General features: G+C 48.9%; 1 protein-coding gene across 3 annotated transcripts in view; it reads right to left on the bottom strand.

The window, feature by feature from the left end:
- The window catches only part of PLEKHM2 (pleckstrin homology and RUN domain containing M2), a 69,258-nt gene that overhangs the window by 28,783 nt on the left and 16,090 nt on the right, over positions 1-24,385 (bottom strand). For 2 of the 3 annotated variants that reach the window (XM_084651844.1, XM_084651845.1), the window contains exons 2-6: positions 9,016-9,122; positions 8,301-8,410; positions 6,494-6,593; positions 4,990-5,077; positions 867-1,053 (exon numbers count right to left, since the gene is read on the bottom strand). In XM_084651844.1, coding sequence (XP_084507970.1) covers positions 867-1,053; positions 4,990-5,077; positions 6,494-6,593; positions 8,301-8,410; positions 9,016-9,122 — 592 coding nt within the window. Of the gene's footprint in view, positions 1-866; positions 1,054-4,989; positions 5,078-5,233; positions 5,487-6,493; positions 6,594-8,300; positions 8,411-9,015; positions 9,123-24,385 lie in introns of those variants that run through there. The other variant, XM_084651846.1, reaches the window with a different exon arrangement.

Here is a 24,385-nt window from a genome sequence, read left to right as displayed (position 1 = left end):
CCGTCTACAGATGGGGAAACTGAGCCACAGAGCAGAGTGGTCATGAAGTGAATCTGTGCCAGAGCCAAAAACTGCACCTAGCAGCTGGGACTCCCAGTTCCCATTTCTAAACCACACTTCCAGCTTCTTGTGAGTTTCAACCTCACAGCTGCATCTCCCACATTTAACCCTTAAGATTATTTGTTAAAAGGTGCCACAAATACTTGTTTTCTTTTTGCGAATACAGAATAACACAGCTGCTCCTCTGAAACCCGTAGTAACCACTGTGACAACACAATGGCAATATCTCATACGACTGGACAGTCCATAAGAGAGTATTCCTGGGACCCAGACACGTTCTGCGGATGGCGACAGAGCAGGGGATGGGTTACATCTACAATGGGGACCTGACAGGCTGTGAGCCAGTAGCTTGGGCCTAGTCTCCAGTATAATGGCAGCGAACAAGGGCTTGGAGATCAATACAAAATGGACTGATGCCTGCTAAGTGCACCCTCTGCCCTGCACTGCCTCCAATCTGTGTGGCTGGGGCTTTCAGCATTGCTCCTGACTGCCTTACGACAGTAACAACAGGCTGGCTGTGCTGTGGAGGTCAGGAAGGCTGCTGGGGAGCTGAGGAAAGATTTAGTTAAAATTGCTGCGAACTTTACTTCTGGCCTTAACAGCCGACTGGGCCACCCTCATACTGGATATATGGGAAGGCCTGGGTACTGTTCAGCTACAAAGCTTTTATCATACTCCCAGTGAGAAGAGATGCTGGGCTGGGTATTGTCCTAGAACCTGGGAGCTTTTCTCTCATTCTTCTGCACATTCAGGTTCTTGTGCAAACAGAAGCTGCACGTCCACCCCTCCCTTCGGTGGCCACTTACCCTCACTTGAAGGTGCAATGGCACTGTCGTCCCACTCCAGATTGGTCGAGGTGACAGAGTTGAAGGAGTTGAGCGACAGGCTGTCTGAGCCATGGATGGAGCTGGGCAGGCGATCCTCGAAGTCCAGCAGATACTGAGGCTTGTAGTAATCGGGCATGTAGGGCGCCAGGTCCAAGTAAGGGGCATCCTGAGAGCAGAGCCACAGAGAAGAGAGACACTGCATCAGACGCAGCCTTTCCTCTGACAACGCAGCCAGTGCTGACATTATACAACAACAACCCAGGCGGCCGTGTGTAATACAAACAGGACATTAGATGTGCAAACAACCTGGTTGCGCATGTTTAGTAAACGAAGGGATGAGCAGAGATGACAACATTCCAGTGCCTTGTTTTTCCTTCGCTCTGAAAGCACTAGCCAACAGCAGGCAAATTGCGTACGGCACCAAGCGAGCCTCCACCACACAGATGTACCATTGCACATCAATCTTGACCCTGCAGGACCGGTTCTTGTTCCACTCCTGGGCTCCCCTACCCAGCTCTGCCAATGCCCCTCAATCCTGACCCCCTTGCTAGCCCGGCCCTTCCCACAGCTCGGTCAGCGTGCCTCAGTCCTGCCTTTGCAGCACCCCGATGTTTGACTCCTGCATGGGGACAAGGGTTGTATGGTAGCTCGTGATGTGATTAAGTTTCTACTGGGGATTGAACTGGTGCTGCTGTTTGGAAAAGTTCTCCCCTGACTGAGAAGGAAGCCTTGCTGGATATAATAAACCTTTATATGACTTCATTATCCCTCAGGCTGTTATCAAATATTTTGTTTTCATAACTTAGGAGCGACAAAGGGAGCCCTAGGAAATATGTGCCAGAGTTAGATTTAATCACATTTCTATTTCCACACACATATACATGGGACTCTATTTACTGACACTGGCTAACACAATCTCTTTTCTTGGAGCACACAGATGCTGAGGAAACAAGACTGACTTGCTGATCCAGCAGCAGGCCACTTGCGCTGACCAGACACTGGAGGAGGAAGAGGACGCCACCAGGAAATTGAACCTGCAGCAGGAAGCAAACCTGTGCCAGCCACAGAGTGGCTGATGGAAATGGATCCAATGGAGAAAGCAAACCAAATGTCACACCTCAAATGGACTTCAGTGAAAGCTTCAGTGTAGCTTCATGTCTGAAGTTCATTACAGAACCCTTCGTAGCCACGGTATTCTAAACGCGTAAGCAGTAAGGCAACAGACAATCTGCCACCATGACCATTTCCTCTCCTCTCTTCCCTCACGCATCTCCTGTCCTCAGGGCTAGGGTTCTCTGCCTTTTGCTTTAGGATGGGCAGGGAGTCAAGTGGCTGCAGACGCTCAATGCGGCTTAGATAGCAGCACCGCATGGGAGCATGGAAAACACCCTCCATTCTTTCCTCTCCACCCATGTGCATGACGGGCTCTAACTTCTCTAGTTCTACAGTCACTTTTCCCCACAAGTAGGGATTTTGGAACCTACATGTTTGGGTCCTAGAAACCCCCAACCTGGAAATCTCTTGCGGACTCACTTCCATTGGTCTTTTACTACATGACATCCACCTTTACTGCCTGCAAGGCCCTATGTCAACTCATCCCCATCAGCATCTCTCCTCTCACTCCCTCCCCAAATTCAATCTCCACCTCCCCGCTTCGTTTCCTTCTCCTACTCGTTGTGCCTTCTCCCACGCTGCCCTCATGCTCGTCTTTGTCTGTCACACCTCTGCCTTCAAAGCCCTCCCTCCAGGAATCATTCCCCCACCTTCTCCTAGCCAGTGACCCTTTCTTGAATGGCTGAAATTATCTTGTCCCACCTCTCTGGGGTTGGGAGCTCCGTAGGCAGGGAATGTGTGTTTCACTGAGGCTCTAAAGCAGGGTTGGGCAAACTTTTTGGCCCGAGGGCCACATCAGGGTTGCAAAACTATATGGAGGCTGGGTAGGGAAGGCTGTGTCTCCCCAAACAGCCTGGCCCCTGCCCCCTATCTGCCCCCTCCCACTCTCCACCCCTGACCGCCCCCCTCAGAACCTCCTACCCATCCAACCCCCCTGCTCCTTGTCCCCTAACTGCTCACTCCAGGACCTCCCGCCCCCCGGGGCCCCACCCCCTATCCAACCCCCCTGTTCCCCATCCCCTGACTGCCCCTCCGCCCCTCCCCAGAACCTCCGCCCCATCCAACCGCCCCCTGCTCCCTGTCCCCTGACTGCCCCCCGGGACTCCCTGCCCCTTATCCAACTCCCCTCTCTCCACGCCCGCTTACCATGCTGGAGCCAGCCACGCCGCTGCGCTGCCCGGCAGGAGTGGCGGGCCAGAGTGCTGGTGGCAAAGCGAGCTGAGGCTGCAGGGGAGGGGGGTAGCAGAGGAGGGGCTGGGGGCGAGCCTCCCCATCCGGAAGCTCAAGGGCCAGGCAGGACAGTCCTGCAGGCTGGATATGGCCCACAGGGCAGTAGTTTGCCCACCTCTGATCTAAAGCAATGTGTATATTATGGTGCAAGGCAAGTGATTTATAAGTAGTCTTTGCCAGAGCTTGGCAAAAATTTCCCTTAGTAGAAGCACCGTTTCCTTTCCCGACATGACAGCCCTCTGCTGCCTTCTCCCGGCCATGACCAGGGAGGAGAATGTCATCTTTTGTAGAACTGGAGAAGGCAGTTTTATGCCTTTTACGATGAGATTACTGGTTCTGTGGATGAAGGGAAAGCAGTGGATGTATTGTTTCTTGACTTTAGCAAAGCTTTTGACATGGTCTCCCACAGTATTCTTGTCAGCAAGTTGAGGAAGTATGGGCTGGATGAATGCACTATAAGGGGGGTAGAAAGCTGGCTAGATTCTTGGGCTCAACGGGTAGTGATCAATGGCTCCATGTCTAGTTGGCAGCCGGTATCAAGTGGAGTGCCCCAAGGGTCGGTCCTGGGGCCGGTTTTGTTCAATATCTTCATAAATGATCTGGAGGATGGTGTGGATTGCACTCTCAGCATATTTGCGGACGATACTAAACTGGGAGGAGTGGTAGATACGCTGGAGGGGAGGGATAGGATACAGAAGGACCTAGACAAATTGGAGGATTGATTGGGCCAAAAGAAATCTGATGAGGTTCAATAAGGATAAGTGCAGGGTCCTGCACTTAGGACGGAAGAACCCAATGCACAGCTACAGACTAGGGACCGAATGGCTCGGCAGCAGTTCTGCGGAAAAGGACCTAGGGGTGACAGTGGATGAGAAGCTGGATATGAGTCAGCAGTGTGCCCTTGTTGCCAAGAAGGCCAATGGCGTTTTGGGATGTATAAGTAGGGGCATAGCCAGCAGATCGAGGGACGTGATCGTTCCCCTCTATTTGACATTGGTGAGGCCTCATCTGGAGTACTGTGTCCAGTTTTGGGTCCCACACTACAAGAAGGATGTGGATAAATTGGAGAGAGTCCAGCGAAGGGCAACAAAAATGATTAGGGGTCTAGAACACATGACTTATGAGGAGAGGCTGAGGGAGCTGGGATTGTTTAGTCTGCAGAAGAGAAGAATGAGGGGGGATTTGATAGCTGCTTTCAACTACCTGAAAGGGGGTTCCAAAGAGGATGGCTCTAGACTGTTCTCAATGGTAGCAGATGACAAGAACGAGGAGTAATGGTCTCAAGTTGCAGTGGGGGAGGTTTAGATTGGATATTAGGAAAAACTTTTTTACTAGGAGGGTGGTGAAACACTGGAATGCGTTACCTAGGGAGGTGGTAGAATCTCCTTCCTTAGAGGTTTTTAAGGTCAGGCTTGACAAAGTCCTGGCTGGGATGATTTAACTGGGAATTGGTCCTGCTTCGAGCAGGGGGTTGGACTAGATGACCTTCTGGGGTCCCTTCCAACCCTGAGATTCTATGATTCTATGATAAGTGCTGACTTGTGAAACTGAATGATGCCTCTGACCAAGGGCTATCCCATAGCTACTGCAGCAGAGACGCTCTGAGGGTGCATCTCTCTGGCAGGCACCGTGGACAGCCAAGGGGCAGAGTTTATTAAATATTAAGCTGGCCCAAGCTTCAAATGGTGTATGGAGTTTTCCTGCTCTACAGCCTTTCTATCCAGCAGTGAAGCCAGTGAAACAAGACAGTAATTCTTACCAGATCCAAGTCAAAGCGAATGAATTCCAGCCCAGATACCAGCGTCAGGAACAAGGTCAGGTGATCGTGACTGCAGACCAGGGCATTCCTGTGACAGATAAATTATAAGAACGTTCAGCTTTGGCATGGAGACAAAACAGTTGCGAGTGCCCTCATCGAGCATATGGCCTTACAAGTCAAAACACATTCTCCACCCATCTGGTTTTCAGGACATGACCCTGAACTACAGAGTAAACAACCTTACACTCAGACAGCTGAAGTGGGATCGCATTGGTTTTAGCACGTCAAGGTTTCTCTTTGGTATCAGTGCTCGAGGCTAACCAGGGTTGAATGGCTGTGAAGGCAGCATACTTCTCTTGCAGGCTCAAGGCTCAGGAGAGCCAGCAGGCTGCACCTCCTTGAGACATTTGCCCCTTCCTGAGTTAAGATCAGCCGTCGGGGCATGCTGTAACCATCTGTCCTCCAGATGAAAGAGGCAGACAGGGAGTCTCCTTGAAAACCCTGAGGATCAAGAGACATCTACTAGACTTGCAGTGAGGGCATCAAATTAGCCAAGAAACTGGTGAGCTTTCTTCTTTAAATGTACAGCCCACGTGCTTACCAAATTCATCGCAAGCATTGGTCAAGTGGCAGGCCCTCTAGCGCCCCTCACTGCAAAATAAAAACAGTTATGGTCTCCTTTGAACATCTATGGGGGGGCGGCAGGGGAAGAGCGGGTCAAAGTCATTCAAGACAGAGAGAAGCAAAGTACAGTAACACAAAGCAGGAGGTGCCTGTAGTAGCCAGTACATTTGTGAACACACACAGAGAGGCTGCCATGATCATAAACTAGGTGATAAGTGCTATGGGTAAAATGTTCAAAGGGGCCTGAGTGACTTAGGAGCCTAAGTCTGATTTTCAAAAGCGATTTAGTCCCTTGGGACTAAAATCATGGGATTTCACCTCTTAAGGTCACTTATACATCTTTTAAAATGTTACCAAATGTCAATCAAGGACGTAAGAGAATGTGCCTTATCGCTGCCTTACTGGGCTCTGTCTAGTTTATTAAAGACAATCATGTTCCAGCAGACTCCATAGTCTTGTTGATGTTTAGAAGGATGAGTTGGCCATGACAAGCAAGTGCCCTGCAGCCACACGCCACCATCCATGAGTGAGAGACTGGCTCCATGCAGCTGAAACTCCGTGAGTGGGCCCACCAGCTAGCTCCAGGCAGGGCTACAGACACAGTTACACAGAGGAGTCACACCTTCCTCTTTGCCTGGGACATCACAGCACCAGCATGCTGTCTGCAGCACTAGCCAATCCAGCGCCCGCACAACTGGCCAAGCCTCTCCCTAGAAAGGCAGTTGTAAGCACTCAGCATTTCCAAAGACCTTGGGGGAGGACCCTGATTTGCTGCAAGTTTGTTTCTAGAAAAATGGAGATTAGCTTCCTAAAAGAAAAATGTAACCAGCAGCGGAGCCCAAGAGACAGCTGGCAGGGCTGAGAGGACTGTGCTACTCACTTGACATAGTACTTATGCAGCAGACTTAGATTCTCCTGAAACAGCCTTAAATAGCTCTCCAACGAGTTCTCATTGAGGGCCAGGTATAGCCAAGCTCGACCTGAAACAAGCATCAAAGGTTATTTATCAGCAGACCCTGCTTTCCAGAGCTGGGCAAATACTGGGAGGGGGAAAAAAAAAAAAAAAAAAGGACCTACAAATATTCATTCATATTTTTAAACCAGTGTGCTGAGGCTGTTCAAGCCCCATCTGCATTCACATGCCATGAATAGTCTAGTGAATCAGTTCGCTGGCAGGAATGTTATTGGACACCAGAATTTTAAGAAACTAGTAGCAGGAAATTAATTTCAGATTAATGATCATGAGTGTTTGCAGCGGAAGCCACAATCTAAAGAGCTGTGCGCACCCAATCACAAAACAGACACAATGCCATGTGCCCTACAAGTGCAATCAAAAGCTAAACCAGCTGTTATTTCAAATCGTGAATAATTACAATGAATGGCTCAGGCAGGATTAACAGACCAAGAATCACCCCCTAAATCATTTCAAATAATGAGCAGGATACTAGACAATCAGGAGCTGCTGGAGGACAATGTGTGAGCGGAAAGAGAGGTGAATTTCACTGAAGGGTGATGAATGCGCTCAGTTCTGCTCTCATCTCACCGGGGTAGGGAGGAAGCGGGGGGAAGAGAGTAGAGATAAGCTGGTAGAACAGTGGGGCTCTCGACAGCACTCCTGCTCAAAGCTGGCCTTGATGTGAAAAAGGTCCCACGCACTTTTAATAATGGGCAAAGAACATCTGCACATTTCACATCACATTTCCTCTGTCTGTCTCAAAGGAAAAGGAATTTCAGTACCTGTGGCAGTTACACAGTAACCTTCTGGCCAGAACGGGAGGAGCCCATACAGATCACCTAGGGCCATCCTGCCAAAATCTTTCCCACAAGCCAATTCCACTGCCTGGCTGGTTGGTTTGTTTCATAGATCCACTAGAATCACATCCAGACCTTTGATTCAGAAAAGCCTGGCTATGAGATCTGTGTGCAAACCCCAAAAGGGGACAACTGGGAGACATCAGATAAGACACTTTATTGCCATGCCCAGCACAGGTTTCCAGTGCTGGTGCTGTCCAAATCCTGCATTTGGATACTTCAATCTGTATTTGCATGTTTCATAGAATCATAGAATATCAGGGTTGGAAGGGACCTCAGGAGGTCATCTGGTCCAAACCCCTGCTCAAAGCAGGACCAGTCCCCAATTTTTGCCCCAGATCCCTAAATGGCTCCCTCAAGGATTGAACTCACAACCCTGGGTTTAGCAGGCCAATGCTCAAACCACTGAGCTATCCCTCCCCCCAACCAGGTTTCAACCAGGTCTTAGGGCCCAAGTGATCCATGGGCTTTTATGCCCAGATCTGAGCATCCAAATGGGAGATTGGGGCATTCCACTAACATCTGGTAACTGGGCTTGCAGCATTTCTTATTAAAATGGTCTCATTCCAGGTCATCTATGCACCTCTGTAACAAACAGCCTGTGCTACCTATGGTCACCACACAATGACTCCCTACTTCCTGGTCTGGACAAGGCAAACATGGAGGAGACTGCTGACTGTACTGCAGGGCCAGCTTCAGAGATCGCATGTGTGACTACTACTTCACTGACTTCCTGCATATACCAGGTATGAACACAGACCAGAATCTCAAACTTACAGCAATTAAAACCAACTCAGATCTCATGCCAGCTTTCCTAGAACTGAGACTTGCCTGCTGAGAGAGCTGCCCTAGAAGGCGAAGAATAAAATACTTACTGCGCCCCAAATTGGTGGCCACATGTTGCAGGACTTCTATCTGCTTGATGGCTTCCCTGCGGGTGAAGTGAACGACCAGCACCCAGTAGCCTGAAGAGAGGTCTTGCAGCCTGGGGGAATGGAAACGGCAAGGATAGTTAAGGAAAGAATTCATTTCTTTCAGACCCTGAAGCAAAGAAGTTATTGCCTAGAAAGAGTGGAGGGAGGGATGCGCTTTCCATAGTCCATATTGGAAACCACCCATCCTTGAATGTCATGACAAGAGCACCACTCATGGTGTCTCAGCATCAGGCTGGGATAGGATGAGCTACAGAGGGTTTCCTAACTGGGACGACTTTTTCAAAACCCAAGCACCTCGTTCTGAATAAAAAACAGAGAGGAGAAGGGGAGGAAATTCAGAGAGGTGGGAGGAGGAGAGTACCTTTCAAATGGTGAGGGAAAGACAAAAGAAGGAAGAGATTGAAAAGGTGGAAACAAGAATTGGGTCCCTAATCTTGGTGCCCTGCAGTATTTTTTTCCAGCTAGGATGACCTTGACACCGGAGTTTAGAAGCAGGTAGCCAAAATATGCATCTGGGGATCCCACTAGGATACTGCACAATGAAATCATTTGTTCCCCTTCCTGAACACCCCATCCCTTCTTCAAGCCCAGCTCTGTAACTTGGGTGGGGCACAGGCTGGCCGAGCACACCGTCCCACAGCCTGGTAGATCTTACCCATAAAGCAGAGCGTGGTCCAGGTGCTCGCATAGCCGCTGCAGGACTTTGTCATGATTCCTAATTGCTGGGGTCTCATCCTCACAGGCTGCAAAGTAACTCTGCAACTGAAAATAGAAGAGACAGTGTCAGCTACCAAGCAGGGGAATAGCCCTCCAAGTTTCAGTCAATTACATTACAATCTCTAGGGCCATATTCATACATTCCTTCAGCGACCCACCCTGATGTAAGGAAACCCTAAGCCCTTAACTCACCCATATGCAGCTTCAGGGCCACATTCAGTCCTGGGGTAAACAAGTGCAATTCCATCAGATTTCACTGCGATTGCATCCACCTATCTCCTCGCAGCCTTATTGCCCTACCATACAGACAACATAACGGACTGTAAGCCTGTCCTTCGGCCTGCGCCATGGCTTGCTGAGCACATTTAAAAGCTCACCAGCTTGCACCCATGAGTACAGGTTTGGCAGGTGATTTTCCAAGAAGCAGAGACACGTGGCACAGGTCAGCCAGCAGGGCTGTGCTTTTAAAGGGAAGGAGATTTCTGAGCAGGATTAATGTTTCTTTGTGATTGTTTCATGTTTCCAGCATGCATTTGTGTCTAAATATTTATTCCTTATGCTTTGGATATGAGCCATTCGCTTCGGTACTTTGAGAGTCATCAGTGCTTGGAAACACAGGCCAGTCTTGACCCATTGTTAATGGGAAGTACTGAACAAACAGCCTGATTTTAGAGGCGGCACTATGACCTCCCCATGCCTCTGGATCTAGCCAGGGAAGGGCACAGCTGTCTGGACCTCATCTACCATTCCAAACAAGCATATTATTACTGCCCCAACAAGCCGCTGCCCCAGTTTCGACCTGCCATGCAGTCTTTGGACTACACTGAACAGCACCTGAACAAACCAAGGATGGCGTGGCTACAAGCTGAAAATCAAAGACTCCGCTTCCTGTGACTGCGGTGAGAACATCCGAACCATCAAACACATCATCATGCAGTGCCTCAAATATGGATTCAAAGGTGAACTGGATGTTAACCACCATGTCACAAAGGAGGCCTTGAAATGGCTTATGGACCTACAGTGGCCTCTATAGCACGTTGCTCTGCAGACACCACATGCACGCATGAGCGAGAGATTGCAACAATTTTCACTGGATTCACAACAGCTGCACTGACACTAGTGAGACAGGCACTTCACTGGGTGTGGATGTCATGTCTCTGTTGGTCAGTGCTGAAGTCCCCTCTGCTTTTCTGCCCGGGCAGTCACTATAGAAACCAGGTTATCACTGGTGTGAGGAGAGCTCAGCACTGGCCAAAGTCAGCGTGAGGAACACTGATGTGTAGGCAATGGTTCTCACAGCCAGGCATGTGCTAGAAAACAAACGTTCATCATTCAATAGGACAACTACTCAAACGCAACATGAGCTCTCCCTATGCACATCTTTAAAGGGTAATGACATATCAGTCCAATTCTAGCTGGGCTTTTTGGTTAGGGTGCAGGACAGGGAGTTCAGTTCCTGGCTCTGACTGACTTACTGGGGGACCACTGGTAAATCACCACCTCAATTTCCCCATCTATAAAATGGGGGTAATACCCACAGAGAGGCTGGAATTTAATTCATTAATGTTTGTGACGCAAGTAGGGCCCCCTAGGTTACAGGCACCGGAGAAGAGCAGAGTATTCCTATTATTACACAGATGCAACGAGATGGTCATGCATCTTTGTAATAAATAAAGTGTAACTAATTCGTTGTACTAGGCCTCAGACTGACCTACATGCCTAGAGAATGGTCTTGTGACTTTGGCAGGAGCCAGGAGATCTGGGTTCTATCCCCAGCTTTGTCACTGACTCACTGTGCAACTTTGGCTGAGTTATTTTGCCTCAGTTTCCCCATCTATAAAACAAGGGTGGTGATACCGTCCTGCCACCCAGGACGGTAATGAGACTTCAGTTTTTAAGGTCTGTAAAGTGCTCGGAGATCCTCCACACCGAATGTGCTAGACGGGCAAAGCACAGAATCGGATTCTTGAGGCTGGCTCTGCACTGACAGGTTTCAAAAGGCAGGCTGTGTCTCCGGGTAGCTTCCAGGCTCATCTGCACTGCTCCCACAATGCCTCCATTCAGGACAACCTAGTTAGTCACAGAACTGCCATGGGCTTGGGAAAGAAAGAGACTCAGCGGCCATGGCCTGGTTTAAATGCCCAGCTCCAGTTCAGTCTGCCCACATGAACAGTCCGATGGGTTCTACGTAAGCTTTTAACAGAGCAAAGATTATCCTGTCATTTCTCAGCAACAGCAGCTGTTCTTGCAGATGTAAGCACCTCGCTAAAGAATGGCTCTGAAACACATGTAGGAGGCTGCTCAGTGTGTTCTCCAAAACCTAGCAGCAGGTCTGAGTCGCAAAGCTCAGCTGTAGTCCTTTCGCGTGCCTGGATCTAAGGTGTTGCTTTTGGCCCATCTCTACCCCAATCTTCACATACATTAAACGCTATCACCTCTGGTAATCATGTGGGCAACAGAATACGCCCTTTGAAACTCAGCAAGCACTACAGAGAAGCATTAGTAAACCACAGTTTAATAAGTCACACCTAGATCTAGCTCAGAGATGTGCAGCAACTTGTTTCCAAGAGCACCCTGCAGCACTGGGAGGAACAAAATAATCCACAGAAGCATGTGCTCATTTCAGAGAAATGCAACTCAACATGTTACTCAACCGTCATGCTGCTGGACATCTCTGCACTGGAGTTAAAAGGTATGTTGGGGGTTCCATTAGACACACAGGTTTTCCAGGGGGTTTAGAAACCAAATCATTCGTGCATGGCTCACAGTTTACAAAAATCAAGGGTTCTGGATGCTATTCCTGGCTCTGCCACAGACTCACTATCTGGCCTTGGACAAGTCCCCTTCCCACTCTGTGTCCCAATTTCCCAATGTGTAAAATGGAGTATCATCAGGAGTGTTGTGAGGCTCCAATCACAGTTATAAAAGACATTTTGAGGTTACCAGATGAAAGGAACTAGACAAGAACATTACTATTGGCTATCAACACTTTTTACTACATCAAATCCAGTTGAGCTACATTTGGATAATCATATTGGATCTAAATGACCAGTGGATCAGATAGGATATCAGTGTGAACAGGGAAGAGCCAAGACAATTAAAGCTAGGGCTGTTCCTAGATATTGCAACACACATTATGTACTTTAAGATTAGACAGGGATCAGAGACCTCAGCAATGTGAAAGAATCACAGGAGGAGATTAAGGACAGAGAGAGGCAGGCAGCTTTCCTTACTACTATTGGCTTAAGTCAGACACTTGTCTTTGATATTGACAAAGGGCTCTGGTAGGGAGGATCGGAACTGCACACATTCCCCCATGGTGTGCGAGGACTATAGATTGTTGCTGATAAATATCACCTCACTGGACTGCTCTCTGACAGTGTTGCATAATTGGGCTTATAAAACAAGAGCCTTCACCATCAGCCCCAGGGTTCCATTAGGATCAGATTTCACGGTCTGAAAATGGATCTTTAGTTTTTCTCATTGCACTTATGCTCAGCCCATCACATCAGTAAGAAAGGCAGGAAGGCAATTTCACAGGCAGCACTTTCACTGGGATGGGAACGTAGATTATTAGCGAAGAGACTAGGAGAGAGGCTACATCCGCAGAATGGGCCTGCTCCAGCCAGGGAATCCCAGCGGATGGCTCAGAGGGCCCAGACCTTTTACTTCTTGCAATACAGTGTAAAGTTGTTTTTTTTTGAGCTGTAGCCCACGAAAGTTTATGCTCAAATAAATTTGTTAATCTCTAAGGTGCCACTAGTACTCCTTTTCTTTTTGAGAGACACTAGAAATCCCCTTAGCTCTAAATCCTAATTCTCTCACACGCTGACTTGCCAGCCTTCTATTTGGGGCCATCTCTAACACATACTCAGGGTTCATTCAGTAGGATTACTGATTACCTTCTAATCTTAGTCATATGCCTCACATTAACTACTCCTATATAATATAGGTAGAATGATAGTGAGGAACCATGTGATTTGCGCAATGTGATCCTGAACTAGGCTTCTAGGGAATGAGGGAAATGATCTAATAGGCCTTGATCACCTCTAAATCTTATGACCTCAGACTCCCACCAGCGTGATTTCTGTGTAACAAATGAAGGAATCACATGCTTTACAGGTGTTTGTAGTCACCTTTTCCAACTCTGAGCTATATCAGACCAGACCCTGAAGTATTGCCAGAGAAGAGGGACCCTGAAGAATTAAAGTGGGGTCTCCCTGTTTAGCTTGGCTAGGAAGCCGACGACTGGAATTAAGAAGGCATGACTGGTCATGCTTTGGGCCTGCAAAATCAAGTGCAACAAATGGCAAGTGTTGTTTCTTCTACCCAAGCAGAAGAGCACTAGAGACTATCTAATGTCATATCTATTAAGAGAGTCCTCCCACGCGGTCAAGACCGAAGACAAGGAGCTTTCATATTCTGAGCATACTGGCCTTTGGCCAGACAATTCATCGTGAATTGAACTGATATTCTTTCCTGCTCTGATCCCTGTTTCAAGACCAATGTTAGTAGTTTTGAGTTAATAATGAACACTAAAAACCACAGTTGGATTATCATCTTTTCTCTACCCCCAGCTTCAATGCCAGTGTGATTTTAACCGTTAGTCTCTCTATCAGTTCAGAAGACATGCAGAGACAAGGTTTTAAGGGGCCCTCAGTGCAGCCTGTTTGCACTCAGAATTTTCTACATGGACAAAGCCCCTGCATTTCAGACACCAACGATCCTAACGGTGCCACATGAGCACAACAGAGAAGACAGTTTAGAAGTGCTGACCCTGCTCTTTATGCGATAGCTGTGGTTCACAGCTTTCCAGTGGCCAAAAGCATTTGCTTCTAGCTCGGACAGCTTACAAGACAGCAGACCATAAAACCACATCTGATCCCTCGGGCCCATAGCCCCTTTCCAGCACTGGCCCAGGACTGAATTTTATCTAGTCCCAGCAACAGACCCATCAATTTTCAGTCCCCTCATTGCCAAGTAGGCCCCTGCTTCACTGTTCTCAGCTGGACAGACAGACACCAGGCTGTTGCTAGTAGCTGTGAAGTGTCAGGCTCAGATCATTAGAGCCAAGCCTTTGGTTGTACGGATTAAGGGACAGGATTCTCTCTAAGTGCTTTTTCTTTTGCGTGTTATTTTAGATGAGGCTTTAAACCTGGTCGGATCTAAAAAAGTTACTGGTTTATGGATTAATTAGGAGTTGCTTCCCACTCAGGGCCAAATTCTGCTCTCAGTTAGAGTGGTGTAAATCCAGCCTCACTCAAATAATGCCAGGGAATTAGTACAGACAGACGCTGGGGTAACCGAGCAGAGTAGTGTGGGGGAGAGGGGGAGCGGCCTTGACTCTCGACATTGGAAAACCCCCACTGCGCTATAGACTCCCTTACAAATCAGAGAATTCAGGCCCATGTCCCAGGCCCACTTCAGGAGGAGGTGGGCTTTTAACCAAGCAGAAGGAGAGAGCAGAAGGAGAAGCAACCAAAGCAGAAGGAGAAAGCCCTGCAGAGCCAGGGGCCCTGTGCAGACTGATCCCACCCAGGGTACCCTGCCCCCAAGCCGGGGAAAGACCTGCTGTGCCTGGGAGCGCCAGTCTGACCAAGGATGGGAACGTGAAGCTTGAATCATCTGACTGCACAGCGCCTGTCTGTCTGTCTGCCCGCCTGCCCAAATGGAAACTCTGAGAGGCAGGGACTCTGTGCTCTCAACTGAGCGGGGCACCGTGTGAGCTCTCCGCAATCATTCATAAAGCCACCGGTGTGGTTCTCAGATTATTCCCAGGCTCTATCCCAGGTGGAATCAGATGCTTTCTGGTGCAGTTGTTCTCTTTGTTCCTTCCAAGGCAGCGAGTTCTCCAGGCAGGACTGGCTCCACAGCTCCACCAGAATTACTCAAGTATAAGGCTGTGCCGCTAAGACATGGATCAAAGCTTTTTAATTCCTTTTAAATGAATCAGGAGACGCTGCCAGTGACTGTGATCCATCCTGGAGGCTCTGGTCCGTGTTAATAGGGCAGAGGTGATAAGATGCTATCATCTTTCAGGTTTAGAAAAAAGACCATTCAACCCCCTGGAACTCACACCCCACTTCAATCCTTACCCCAGTTTATTCCTCCAAACCCTTTCCCGCCACCCCTCTGCATAAAGCTAATAATATTTTCTCAGCTTTTTGATGGATGAAAATACCCTGGAAGATTATGCTATTAATATGCAGTTCCAGGGTGGGGGAAGAATGGCATAATATTCAATTATTCCACATCTATGACAGCCATTATCTACAGTCAACGCTTTAACATGCTCCCACAGTGAGGAGGCCTAAGGGCCAGGGATGAAGTCACATTTAAAGGCACAGTCCCATTTAGCAACAGATGTAAAGCAGGGTGGGTTCTGGAAGAGCCATCTGCTAGGCCCTACAAATTTATCCATGGCAGCTCCTTGCTCTGAGGGAGGTGGTTGCTCAGGGATGGGAGAAGCAGCATGTTACAGAGTTCATTGATGTAGGGAATAAAAGTGTTGGATTCCTGACCAAACAAGTGGTGTATTGGACACATTCCAGTCTGCATCTAAGCCACCTGGAAACTCATCATTATATTGCTAGAAAACAGAATACAGGAGACTCTGCTGTTTCTCCCCATCCTGGGAGGTTCTGCGCACTCCTCACCATCGGGTTTTTCCTCCTTATTTATAAACCATAGAATCACAGATTTTAGGGTCAGAAGGGACCATTATGATCATCTAGTCTGACCTCCTGCACAATGCAGGCCACAGAATCTCACCCACCAACTCCTGTAACAAACCCCTAACTTATCTCTGAGCGACTGAAGTCCTCAAATCGTGGTTTAAAGACTTCAAGGTGCAGAGAATCCTCCAGCAAGTAACCCGTGGCCCACGCTGCAGAGGAAGGCTGTCAGGGTTCCCTCCCCACTCTGGACTCTGGGGTACAGATGTGGGGACCTGCATGAAAGACCCCCTAAGCTTATTTCTACCAGCTTAGGTTCAAAACTTCCCCAAGGCACAAATCCTTCCCTGTCCTTAGATGAGTACTGCTGCCACCACCAAGTGAGTTAGACAAAGATTCAGGAAAAGGACCACTTGGAGTTCCTGTTTCCCCAAAATATTCCCCCTAAGCCCCTTCACCCCCTTTCCTGGGGAGACTTGAGAATAATCTACCAACCAGATAGGTAACAAGGTGAGCACAGACCAGACCCTTGGGTTTTTAGACACTAAAAACCAATCAGATTCTTAAAAAAACAGAACTTTATTATAAAGAAAAAAAAAGTAAAAGAAGCTCCTCTGTAAAATCAGGATGGAAGGTAATTTTACAGGGTAATAAGATTTAAAACAGAGGATTCCCCTCTGGGCAAAACTTCAAAGTCACAAAAAACAGGGATAAACCTCCCTCTTAGCACAGGGAAAATTCACAAGCTAAAACAAAAGATAATCCAACGCAATTGGAGAGAGTCCAGCGAAGGGCAACAAAAATGATTAGGGGTCTGGAACACAAGACTTATGAGGAGAGGCTGAGGGAACTGGGATTGTTTAGTCTGCAGAAGAGAAAAATGAGGGGGGATTTGATAGCTGCTTTCAACTACCTGAGAGGTGGTTCCAGAGAGGATGGTTCTAGACTATTCTCAGTGGTAGAAGAGGACAGGACAAGGAGTAATGATCTCAAGTTGCAATGGGGGAGGTTTAGGTTGGATATTAGGAAAAACTTTTTCACTAGGAGGGTGGTGAAACACTGGAATGCGTTACCTAGGGAGGTGGTAGAATGTCCTTCCTTAGAGGCTTTTAAGGTCAGGCTTGACAGAGCTCTGACTGGGATGATTTAGTTGGGGATTGGTCCTGCTTTGAGCAGGGGGTTGGACTAGATGACCTCCTGAGGTCCCTTCCAACCCTGATATTCTATGATTCTATTAATTGGATGTAGGGGACAACCTTGGTTCGCACAATCATGAGCTAATTCAGTTCAAACTAAATGGAAGGATAAACAAAAATAGATCTGTGACTAGAGTTTTTGATTTCAAAAAGGCTGACTTTAAAAAATTAAGGAAATTAGTTACGGAAGTGGATTGGACTGAAAAACTTGTGGCTCTAAAGGCAGAGGAGGCCTAGAATTATTTCAAGTCAAAGTTGCAGAAACTATCAAAAGCCTGCATCCCAAGAAAAGGGAAAAAACTCATAGGCAGGAGTTGTAGACCAAGCTGGATGAGCAAGCATCTCAGAGAATCATAGAATCATAGAGTATCAGGGTTGGAAGGGACCTCAGGAGGTCATCTAGTCCAACCCCCTGCTCACAGCAGGACCAATCCCCAATTAAATCATCCCAACCAGGGCTTTGTCAAGTCTGGCCTTAAAAACTTCTAAGGAAGGAGATTCTACCGCCTCCCTAGGTAACGCATTCCAGTGCACACTAAACAATCCCAGTTCCCTCAGCCTCTCCTCATAAGTCTTGTGTTCCAGACCCCTAACCATTTTTGTTGCCCTTCGCTGGACTCTCTCCAATTTATCCACATCCTTCTTGAAGTGTGGGGCCCAAAACTGGACACAGTACTCCAGATGAGGCCTCACCAATGTCGAATAGAGGGGAATGCTCACGTCCCTCGATCTGCTGGCAGTGCCCCTACTTATACATCCCAAAATGCCATTGGCCTTCTTGGCAACAAGGGCACACTGTTGACTCATATCCAGCTTCTCTTCCACTGTCACCCCTAGCTCCTTTTCCGCAGAACTGCTGCCTAGCCATTCGGTCCCTAGTCTGTAGCGGTGCATTGGTTTCTTCCGTCCTAAGTGCAGGACCCTGCACTTATCCTTGTTATTATTATTTCTTCTATGAGGTCCTCACTACTCACCAAAACTAAATCTAAAATGGCAACCCCTCTTGTTGGTTCAGCAACTACTTGGTGAAGGAATCCATCAGCTACCGCATCCAGGAAAATCTGAGCCCTATTATTATTACTAGCACTTGTCCTCCAGTCTATATGAGGGAAGTTAAACTCTCCCATGATCACACAATTCCCATTAGTATTTACTTCATTAAAAATGTCTCTATCCATATCCAGATCGGATCCCAGTGGTCTATAGCACACTGCAAGCACTATCCCAGGGCAGGCTCTAGTAGTTTCTTCCCCAGTGTGATTTTTGCCCAGACAGAATGGACATTTGCTCCATTAAATGGACATTTGCTCCCTTTACCAAAGTGGCTTCCCTTCACCATGTACACTACAATAGTAATAACACATCACTCCTACAGAGTATTGGACTTTTGCTGCACAGGCTTTAGGGAATATACCATCCTGCAATGTACAAGCATTTCTCCATTTTAGAGATGAGGAATTGAGACACAAGGAGGTTAAGTGCCTGCCACAGAGTAAGTTGGTGCCAGACCCATAATTAGAGAGCAGAAGTTCGTGGCTCATCCCAACTACGTACAATTCATGCAACACAGGGGAGCTGGAGTAGAATCCAAGGAGTCCCGATCGGTCTCCTTCCAGGACGTTTAACAGGTTGGACACTAACATATGTCCCTCCAGGGCTGACATGCTTATTCGCAGCTCTGCCATTGACTGGAGAAAGCAGAAGGTGCAGATGCTGAGCAAACCGGAAAAGCAGGCTCTCTGCTGACTTATCATATGATTCTGCAGCCAACGGTGAGTCAGAGGACATACAAGCTGATGGAAATCAACATCGCTCCACTGAAATCAACAAAGCTTTGCTGATTTACCCCAGCAGAGGATCTTACTCATGATTTTTTGTTTTGTTATATATGTAACTTAGTACTTCTCTCCCAGGGCTGTCACAAGGTATAATGAAGCTAGCAATGCTTGTAACGTGCTTTGAGATCACCAGCAGAGAATTCTATCCTATGGCAATGATGATCTGTCTCTCACCTTCGTCAGGAATTTGTCTTCCCTTGCCCATCTCACCTCACCTGCCCGTCTTGCAATGAGCCTCTGTATGCACACCCAGCACTGGAAAGTCATGATGGTTTATTATCCTTGGTTGAAAGCTCCTGAACACCTCACTATCCAGACTATGGAAATTTCCCATTTCAGGGAACGAATCCAGGCCTCAACAGCAAATGGCTAAACTATTTTAAGCATTTCCTCATTTTCTTCCCCTCCTTCCCCAAACCAATTTAGACTGTTTCAATTTCCATCCCTGTTCTTCCTTTGCACAGCTAGAAACGAACTAACGCGATTCGTAGCTTACAGCCTGCTTGAGACTCTCCACCATTGCTACTTTTATGGAGCTGGAGAGCAGTCCCAAGAGCTCAACCTTTTGTTATGTAAGGAACTGCATCACACCGTCCTTCTGCTTGTAAACAGTCAGCAAACCCCAGGATTAGATCACCTCCTCTGCTTCGGAACTGTGATGGTCATCGAGCATTTTTCATCCAGATTTCTACACATCTCCAAGGAGCGTCTGCAGCACTTCCCACTAGGGGAAGTAACGTCAGCAGAAACAGAAGCTTCACAACATGCTGCCTGCATTCTTTAAGGATCCTCTGACACAGGGCATTTTCTTTAGCAGCACTGAGGAGGAACCTGTCTTCTGAACCACAGTGCCAGAGGTTCCAGGGCATGGTCCACTGGCAACACCTCAAAACAGTGTTGGGCATTCGGCTGCTCCTATGGGCAGCGTGCAGTAAGTCAGCAAGACAGTCTCTATTTGAGCCCTGACACTGGGTGCCTGAAGAGTCTTTGATGAGCAGGATTCCTAATGCAGCCTTCCCTTCCTTATCTGTCAGACTGCCTTGAAAGCTAGCACTCCTCAAATGCACTCAGCACACAAGGGGCAGACAACCAAGGGGTCCCTTGCATCCTAGTATTGGTGACAAAATGAATGGTCACAAACATATACATGTGATATTTATCTGAGAAAAATATATCTTGGTACAGGGGGTGTAGCCCTGCACTGTACACATTCCCTATGGTGCAAAGCCCTGCTTTGCTACTGTTCTGCCACACCCATATCCCATCTGCAGCGATGTCCAGGGCTAGTCTAGTGCAAATACATGTGCATGCAATGAGACTTTCCTCTGTAATGTCAGGAGCTGGGCGATGCACTTGTGTGACTTGTTTTTGCTGAAGGGCTCGTGGTCATGTGACGGCACCCAGCCCCGTGAATGTGGGGCACCTGTACACAGCAGACATGCACACACAGTGATTCCTCCGAAGACTGACTCAGGGTTTCTGAATCACACCATTTTAATTAGGATCTGCTGGGCTGTTAGAAGTGGGGATGCAACCCAAACTTCGCACACCAAAACTCCACACCAAACAGAGCCAGCAGGAGACCCTCAAGAGCGTGCTTCTGGGATTAATAATGGGGAACTGCAAGAAGTGGTCATGACTGCTGTGGATCAATAGACACAGAACTATGCAACTGAATTACGGGGACATGGATACATCAAGGGATGGGTGACACGCCCAACCCCCAAGAACAGTAGCTCTCAAACTTTTGTACTGGTGATCTCTTTCACATAACAAGCCTCTGAGTGGACCCTCCCCCATAAATTTAAAACAAACTTTTTAATATATTTAACACCATTACAAATGCTGGAGGCAAAGCGGGGTTTGGGGTGGAGGCTGACAGCTTGCGACCCCCCCCCGTGTAATAACCTCGCGACACCCTGAGGGGTCCTGACCCCCAGTTTGAGAACCCCTGCCCAAGAAGAACACACCTGTTCGGTGTTAGACATTAGTGGAACCTGGATCTTGCAGAAACAGAGTGTAACATCCCCTCTTTCAAAAAACCTGAGGACTCGGCCTCCATTCCTGACACCTCTTCCAGCGCGCAGCGTAGGGCAGAATCCATCAGAGCTGCCGCTGCAGAGATGGTCACCAGATTTAATAATTTTATTAAGATAATGTTGAAATAAGAAACGGTACAGAGTTCAAGCACAGAAGTTTCTGGTTGTCAGGGGATAAGGTACAGATTATCAAGGGGTGCGAAATTCGATTTAGGAGCTGGTGGAGTAAGAATTACATAATAATCTGCCATCTCCCCGACTGGGGGTAAAAGTTTAACCAGTCAGAGTACAGACATTGAGATATGGAGATAAGATATCCACACAACGGCTATGTTCAGGTGCGGAGTATAGAGAGTGGATACGATGGTGGGGATGGGTCTACCCTCATTTGGTGGGATTTAATGTTCAGTGGGTTTATGGTTCCAGTTCATACGGTCCGATGGGGAAAGCCTCTCAGTCTCTTTTCCACAGTGGGTGCACAATGTCGTACCGGCTCACACCTCCTGGTACTGTCGGTGGCCGGTGATGTGCTCGATGTAGATGTCCCTGGACCATCGGATGGTGTCCGAGACCACGAGGTGCCGCATGAGCCGTGTGTAGCATCTACCGATCCCGCAGGTCCACAGCACACGCTCGTTGCAGGGGTCCCAAGCGCCCAGGGCTCTGATGATCTGGGCGTCCAGCTGCACCTCGTAGCCCTTCGCTCTCAGGGTGTCGGCCAGAGGGGTGTATTTTTCCAGTTTCCGAGCTCGGGCTTCTCGGAAGGCTGGGGTCCTGTTCTCGAAGGGGACCGTGATGTCGACGAGGATGATCTTTTTCTGGGCCTCGTCGGTGACGACCACGTCGGGTCGCAGCGGGCTGTCAGTACCGGGGATGGTGCAGTTCACGGCGACCGCCCCCCAGGCGCGGTGCGATGGCTTTCACCAGGCAGTTCTGGATGGCGTTGTGGCGCAGCTGCCAGGCTCTGGAGTGGGGCTTGCAGCTGCACAGGACGTGGGGCAGGGTCTCGTTGGAGTAGCCGCACTTCCTGCAACGCTTGTCTCGGTTCCCGTGGCGGACGGCTCCGTTGAGCGGGACGCAGTTGAGCCGGGCGCGGTGGATGAACCGCCAGTCGGCAAAGCGCGTGAAGCCACCCCCAGCGAGGAAGTGGTTGCTGGTGTCCCACTTGCTGGTCAGTTCGAAGGCTTTACCCTGGTCCAGCTTACGCTTCAGGGCTTCTATGTACAGCGAGTGCACGGCTGCCTTCAGGGTCCTCTCCACCAGGCTCCTGGGCACTCGGGGTGACGATGGTGTTGCCCTCAGACCTGATCTGCGGCACCAGGACTCCCAGCTCCAGGCGCTCCTTGCACCGCTCCCAGCGCCAGCCGATGCGCTTCCCCAGGCGGCACGTGGCATTGCGGGCGCGGGACCACAGTGAAGCGATGTCACCCCCATCTTGGCCAAATTCGCCATCCAGGGAACCGCTCAGGAAGCTGGTGGTGTCTCGGTTGGAGGGGGCTCTACCGATCCGCTTTTGTGTTGCGTCATGGAGGGCTTTCGCTGCGATGCTCCTTACCATGGCGTCGGGACACGTCAGCAGGCGGAAGGCGTGGGTGATCACCGCGATGTCACACAGGTCACCCATGCAGCGGACATTGGCACCGCCATGCCTATGGGTGATATAGACCAGCTCGTTGCTGGCTCTCTGGGGAAGGAATAACCACTTCTTCACCAGCTGCCGGATGATCTTGTCTGCCTTGTTGAGGGGTACCTTTGCCACGGCGGATTCCCCTTAGGACGAATGAGATGCGGGGTATCAGGAAGGTGTTCAGGGCGTTTATCTTTTGCCACAGTGCTAGCAGCGAGGTGTCGATCTTGGTGGCATCCTGCAAGATCTCTGGGATGGTGTCCTCGGGTGTCTGTCGGACACGGAAACCCGTCGGTGTGCCGAGGTGTCGGTAGGCCTGCCCCTCTGCCAGGGGGATGACGGGCTCGCCCTGGATCTGGAATTCTGTCGCCTGTACCAAGTCCCTTTTGCTGCCATCTATGTGGAGGGATGCGCACTTCTTTGCATTGAAGCGGAGCCCCATCCAATCGGCAACTCAACTGGTGGCATCTAGGATATGCTGGAGGTTCTCTGGGTCGTCTGCGGTCAGGACCAGGTTATCTGCATAGGCCAGGACGCTCACCCTCTCACCGTGGAGGCTGAAGCCGTCTGCGCCCTCGGAGATCGCTCGCAGCAACAGCTCCTTGGTGAGGTTAAAGATGATGGGGCTGAGGGGACAGCCCTCCTATCGTGTGCATGCCACTTCCCAGGGATGCCAGATTCCTTTCCCCAAAAGTTTACAAACTATCTATGCCAATCATCAAAGGGATGCGATACTATCCTGCCACCCTTGGGGACTGATTGCAAAGCCCACAACAATTCCAGGCCACGCCAAGCTGAAGTGGGCATCCACTGACTAAACTAGTGCCCTCCACACGGCAGAATAAAGTGCTACCACTATGCAATGGATGGGAGACAGCATATATTATACACAAAAAAGCCATCAAACAGAGTTATCAGTGAAGCACAGCCACGGGGCTTGGTGCTACACAAGGCACAAAGGCAGACGTGGCCACGGCTCCACAGGGCTTCCAGCCTAAATGAAGACACAAGACAGTACATGCCTAGCTCAGGTGGGTCAATACTAGTGAGCCTGGCAGAAGCACTGGGTTTTAAGGGGGGCACTAGGGGCAGTGGGTTAGAGGAGGAAGCACCCAGAGTCAGAGACACCATGGAAAGTGGCCTGAAAAGGGGAGTGGGAAAAGGATGAGAAGGAAGCTGTTTGGCTGCAAGTTTGAATGAATGAAGGCACTGAAGGGTAGTAAGAAAGGAAACCAAAGGCATAGCCAAAGGTGGAATTTAGCAGAACCTTGAAGGGGAGGATGGGAAGCTTGGATTTAATTTGGAAAGCATGGGGGAGCCCGTTGAGGGAAAGGATGTGGTAGGATCAAGGAAGGTGGGGTGGGACAGGATTTTAGCTGAAACTCATGGTACCCAACCCATGGTAGTACAGACTAACCTCTGGAGGTCATCTCTAGTTTGGGATTGTGATCTAGTTATTATATAGCTCATGGCCACACTGACTAGGGGAAACCAAGCTAGTGACAAACCTTTAAAGCTAGTTTTGGCTAACACAGGTTGAAACGTGGATGCTCTAATCAGATAATGAAATGGTTGGGCATGGCTCAAGACTAGCTGAAAATTATCCAGAGACAGCCTGGGGTGGAAAATTTTCATTATAAGCACCAATCCCTGGTTCTGTAACTGCGCTAACAAAATAATCATCAAGGTGTCTCCAAACACCTGCCCATATACCTGGTAAAAACACAAACAGAACAACCCCAACAACTCTGTACCATCCCTGTGTAACCACACTACAGCAATCCAGCCCCAAGTAGTTGCAGTTAACAATACCACACCTGTAACCTGTACACTTATTGCTTGCAGGTCTTCAGCAACGTGCTCAGTTCTGTACAAGATGCATAGTATTGCTCACCCCTGCTTTAAAGAGCTCTGTGCATTTTATATGTCCTGTT

The sequence above is a fragment of the Lepidochelys olivacea genome (genome assembly GCF_965140295.1).
Source record: "Lepidochelys olivacea isolate rLepOli2 genome assembly, chromosome: 18".
In the NCBI taxonomy this organism is placed as follows: domain Eukaryota; kingdom Metazoa; phylum Chordata; order Testudines; family Cheloniidae; genus Lepidochelys; species Lepidochelys olivacea.
This window is presented reverse-complemented; position numbering and strand designations above follow the sequence as displayed.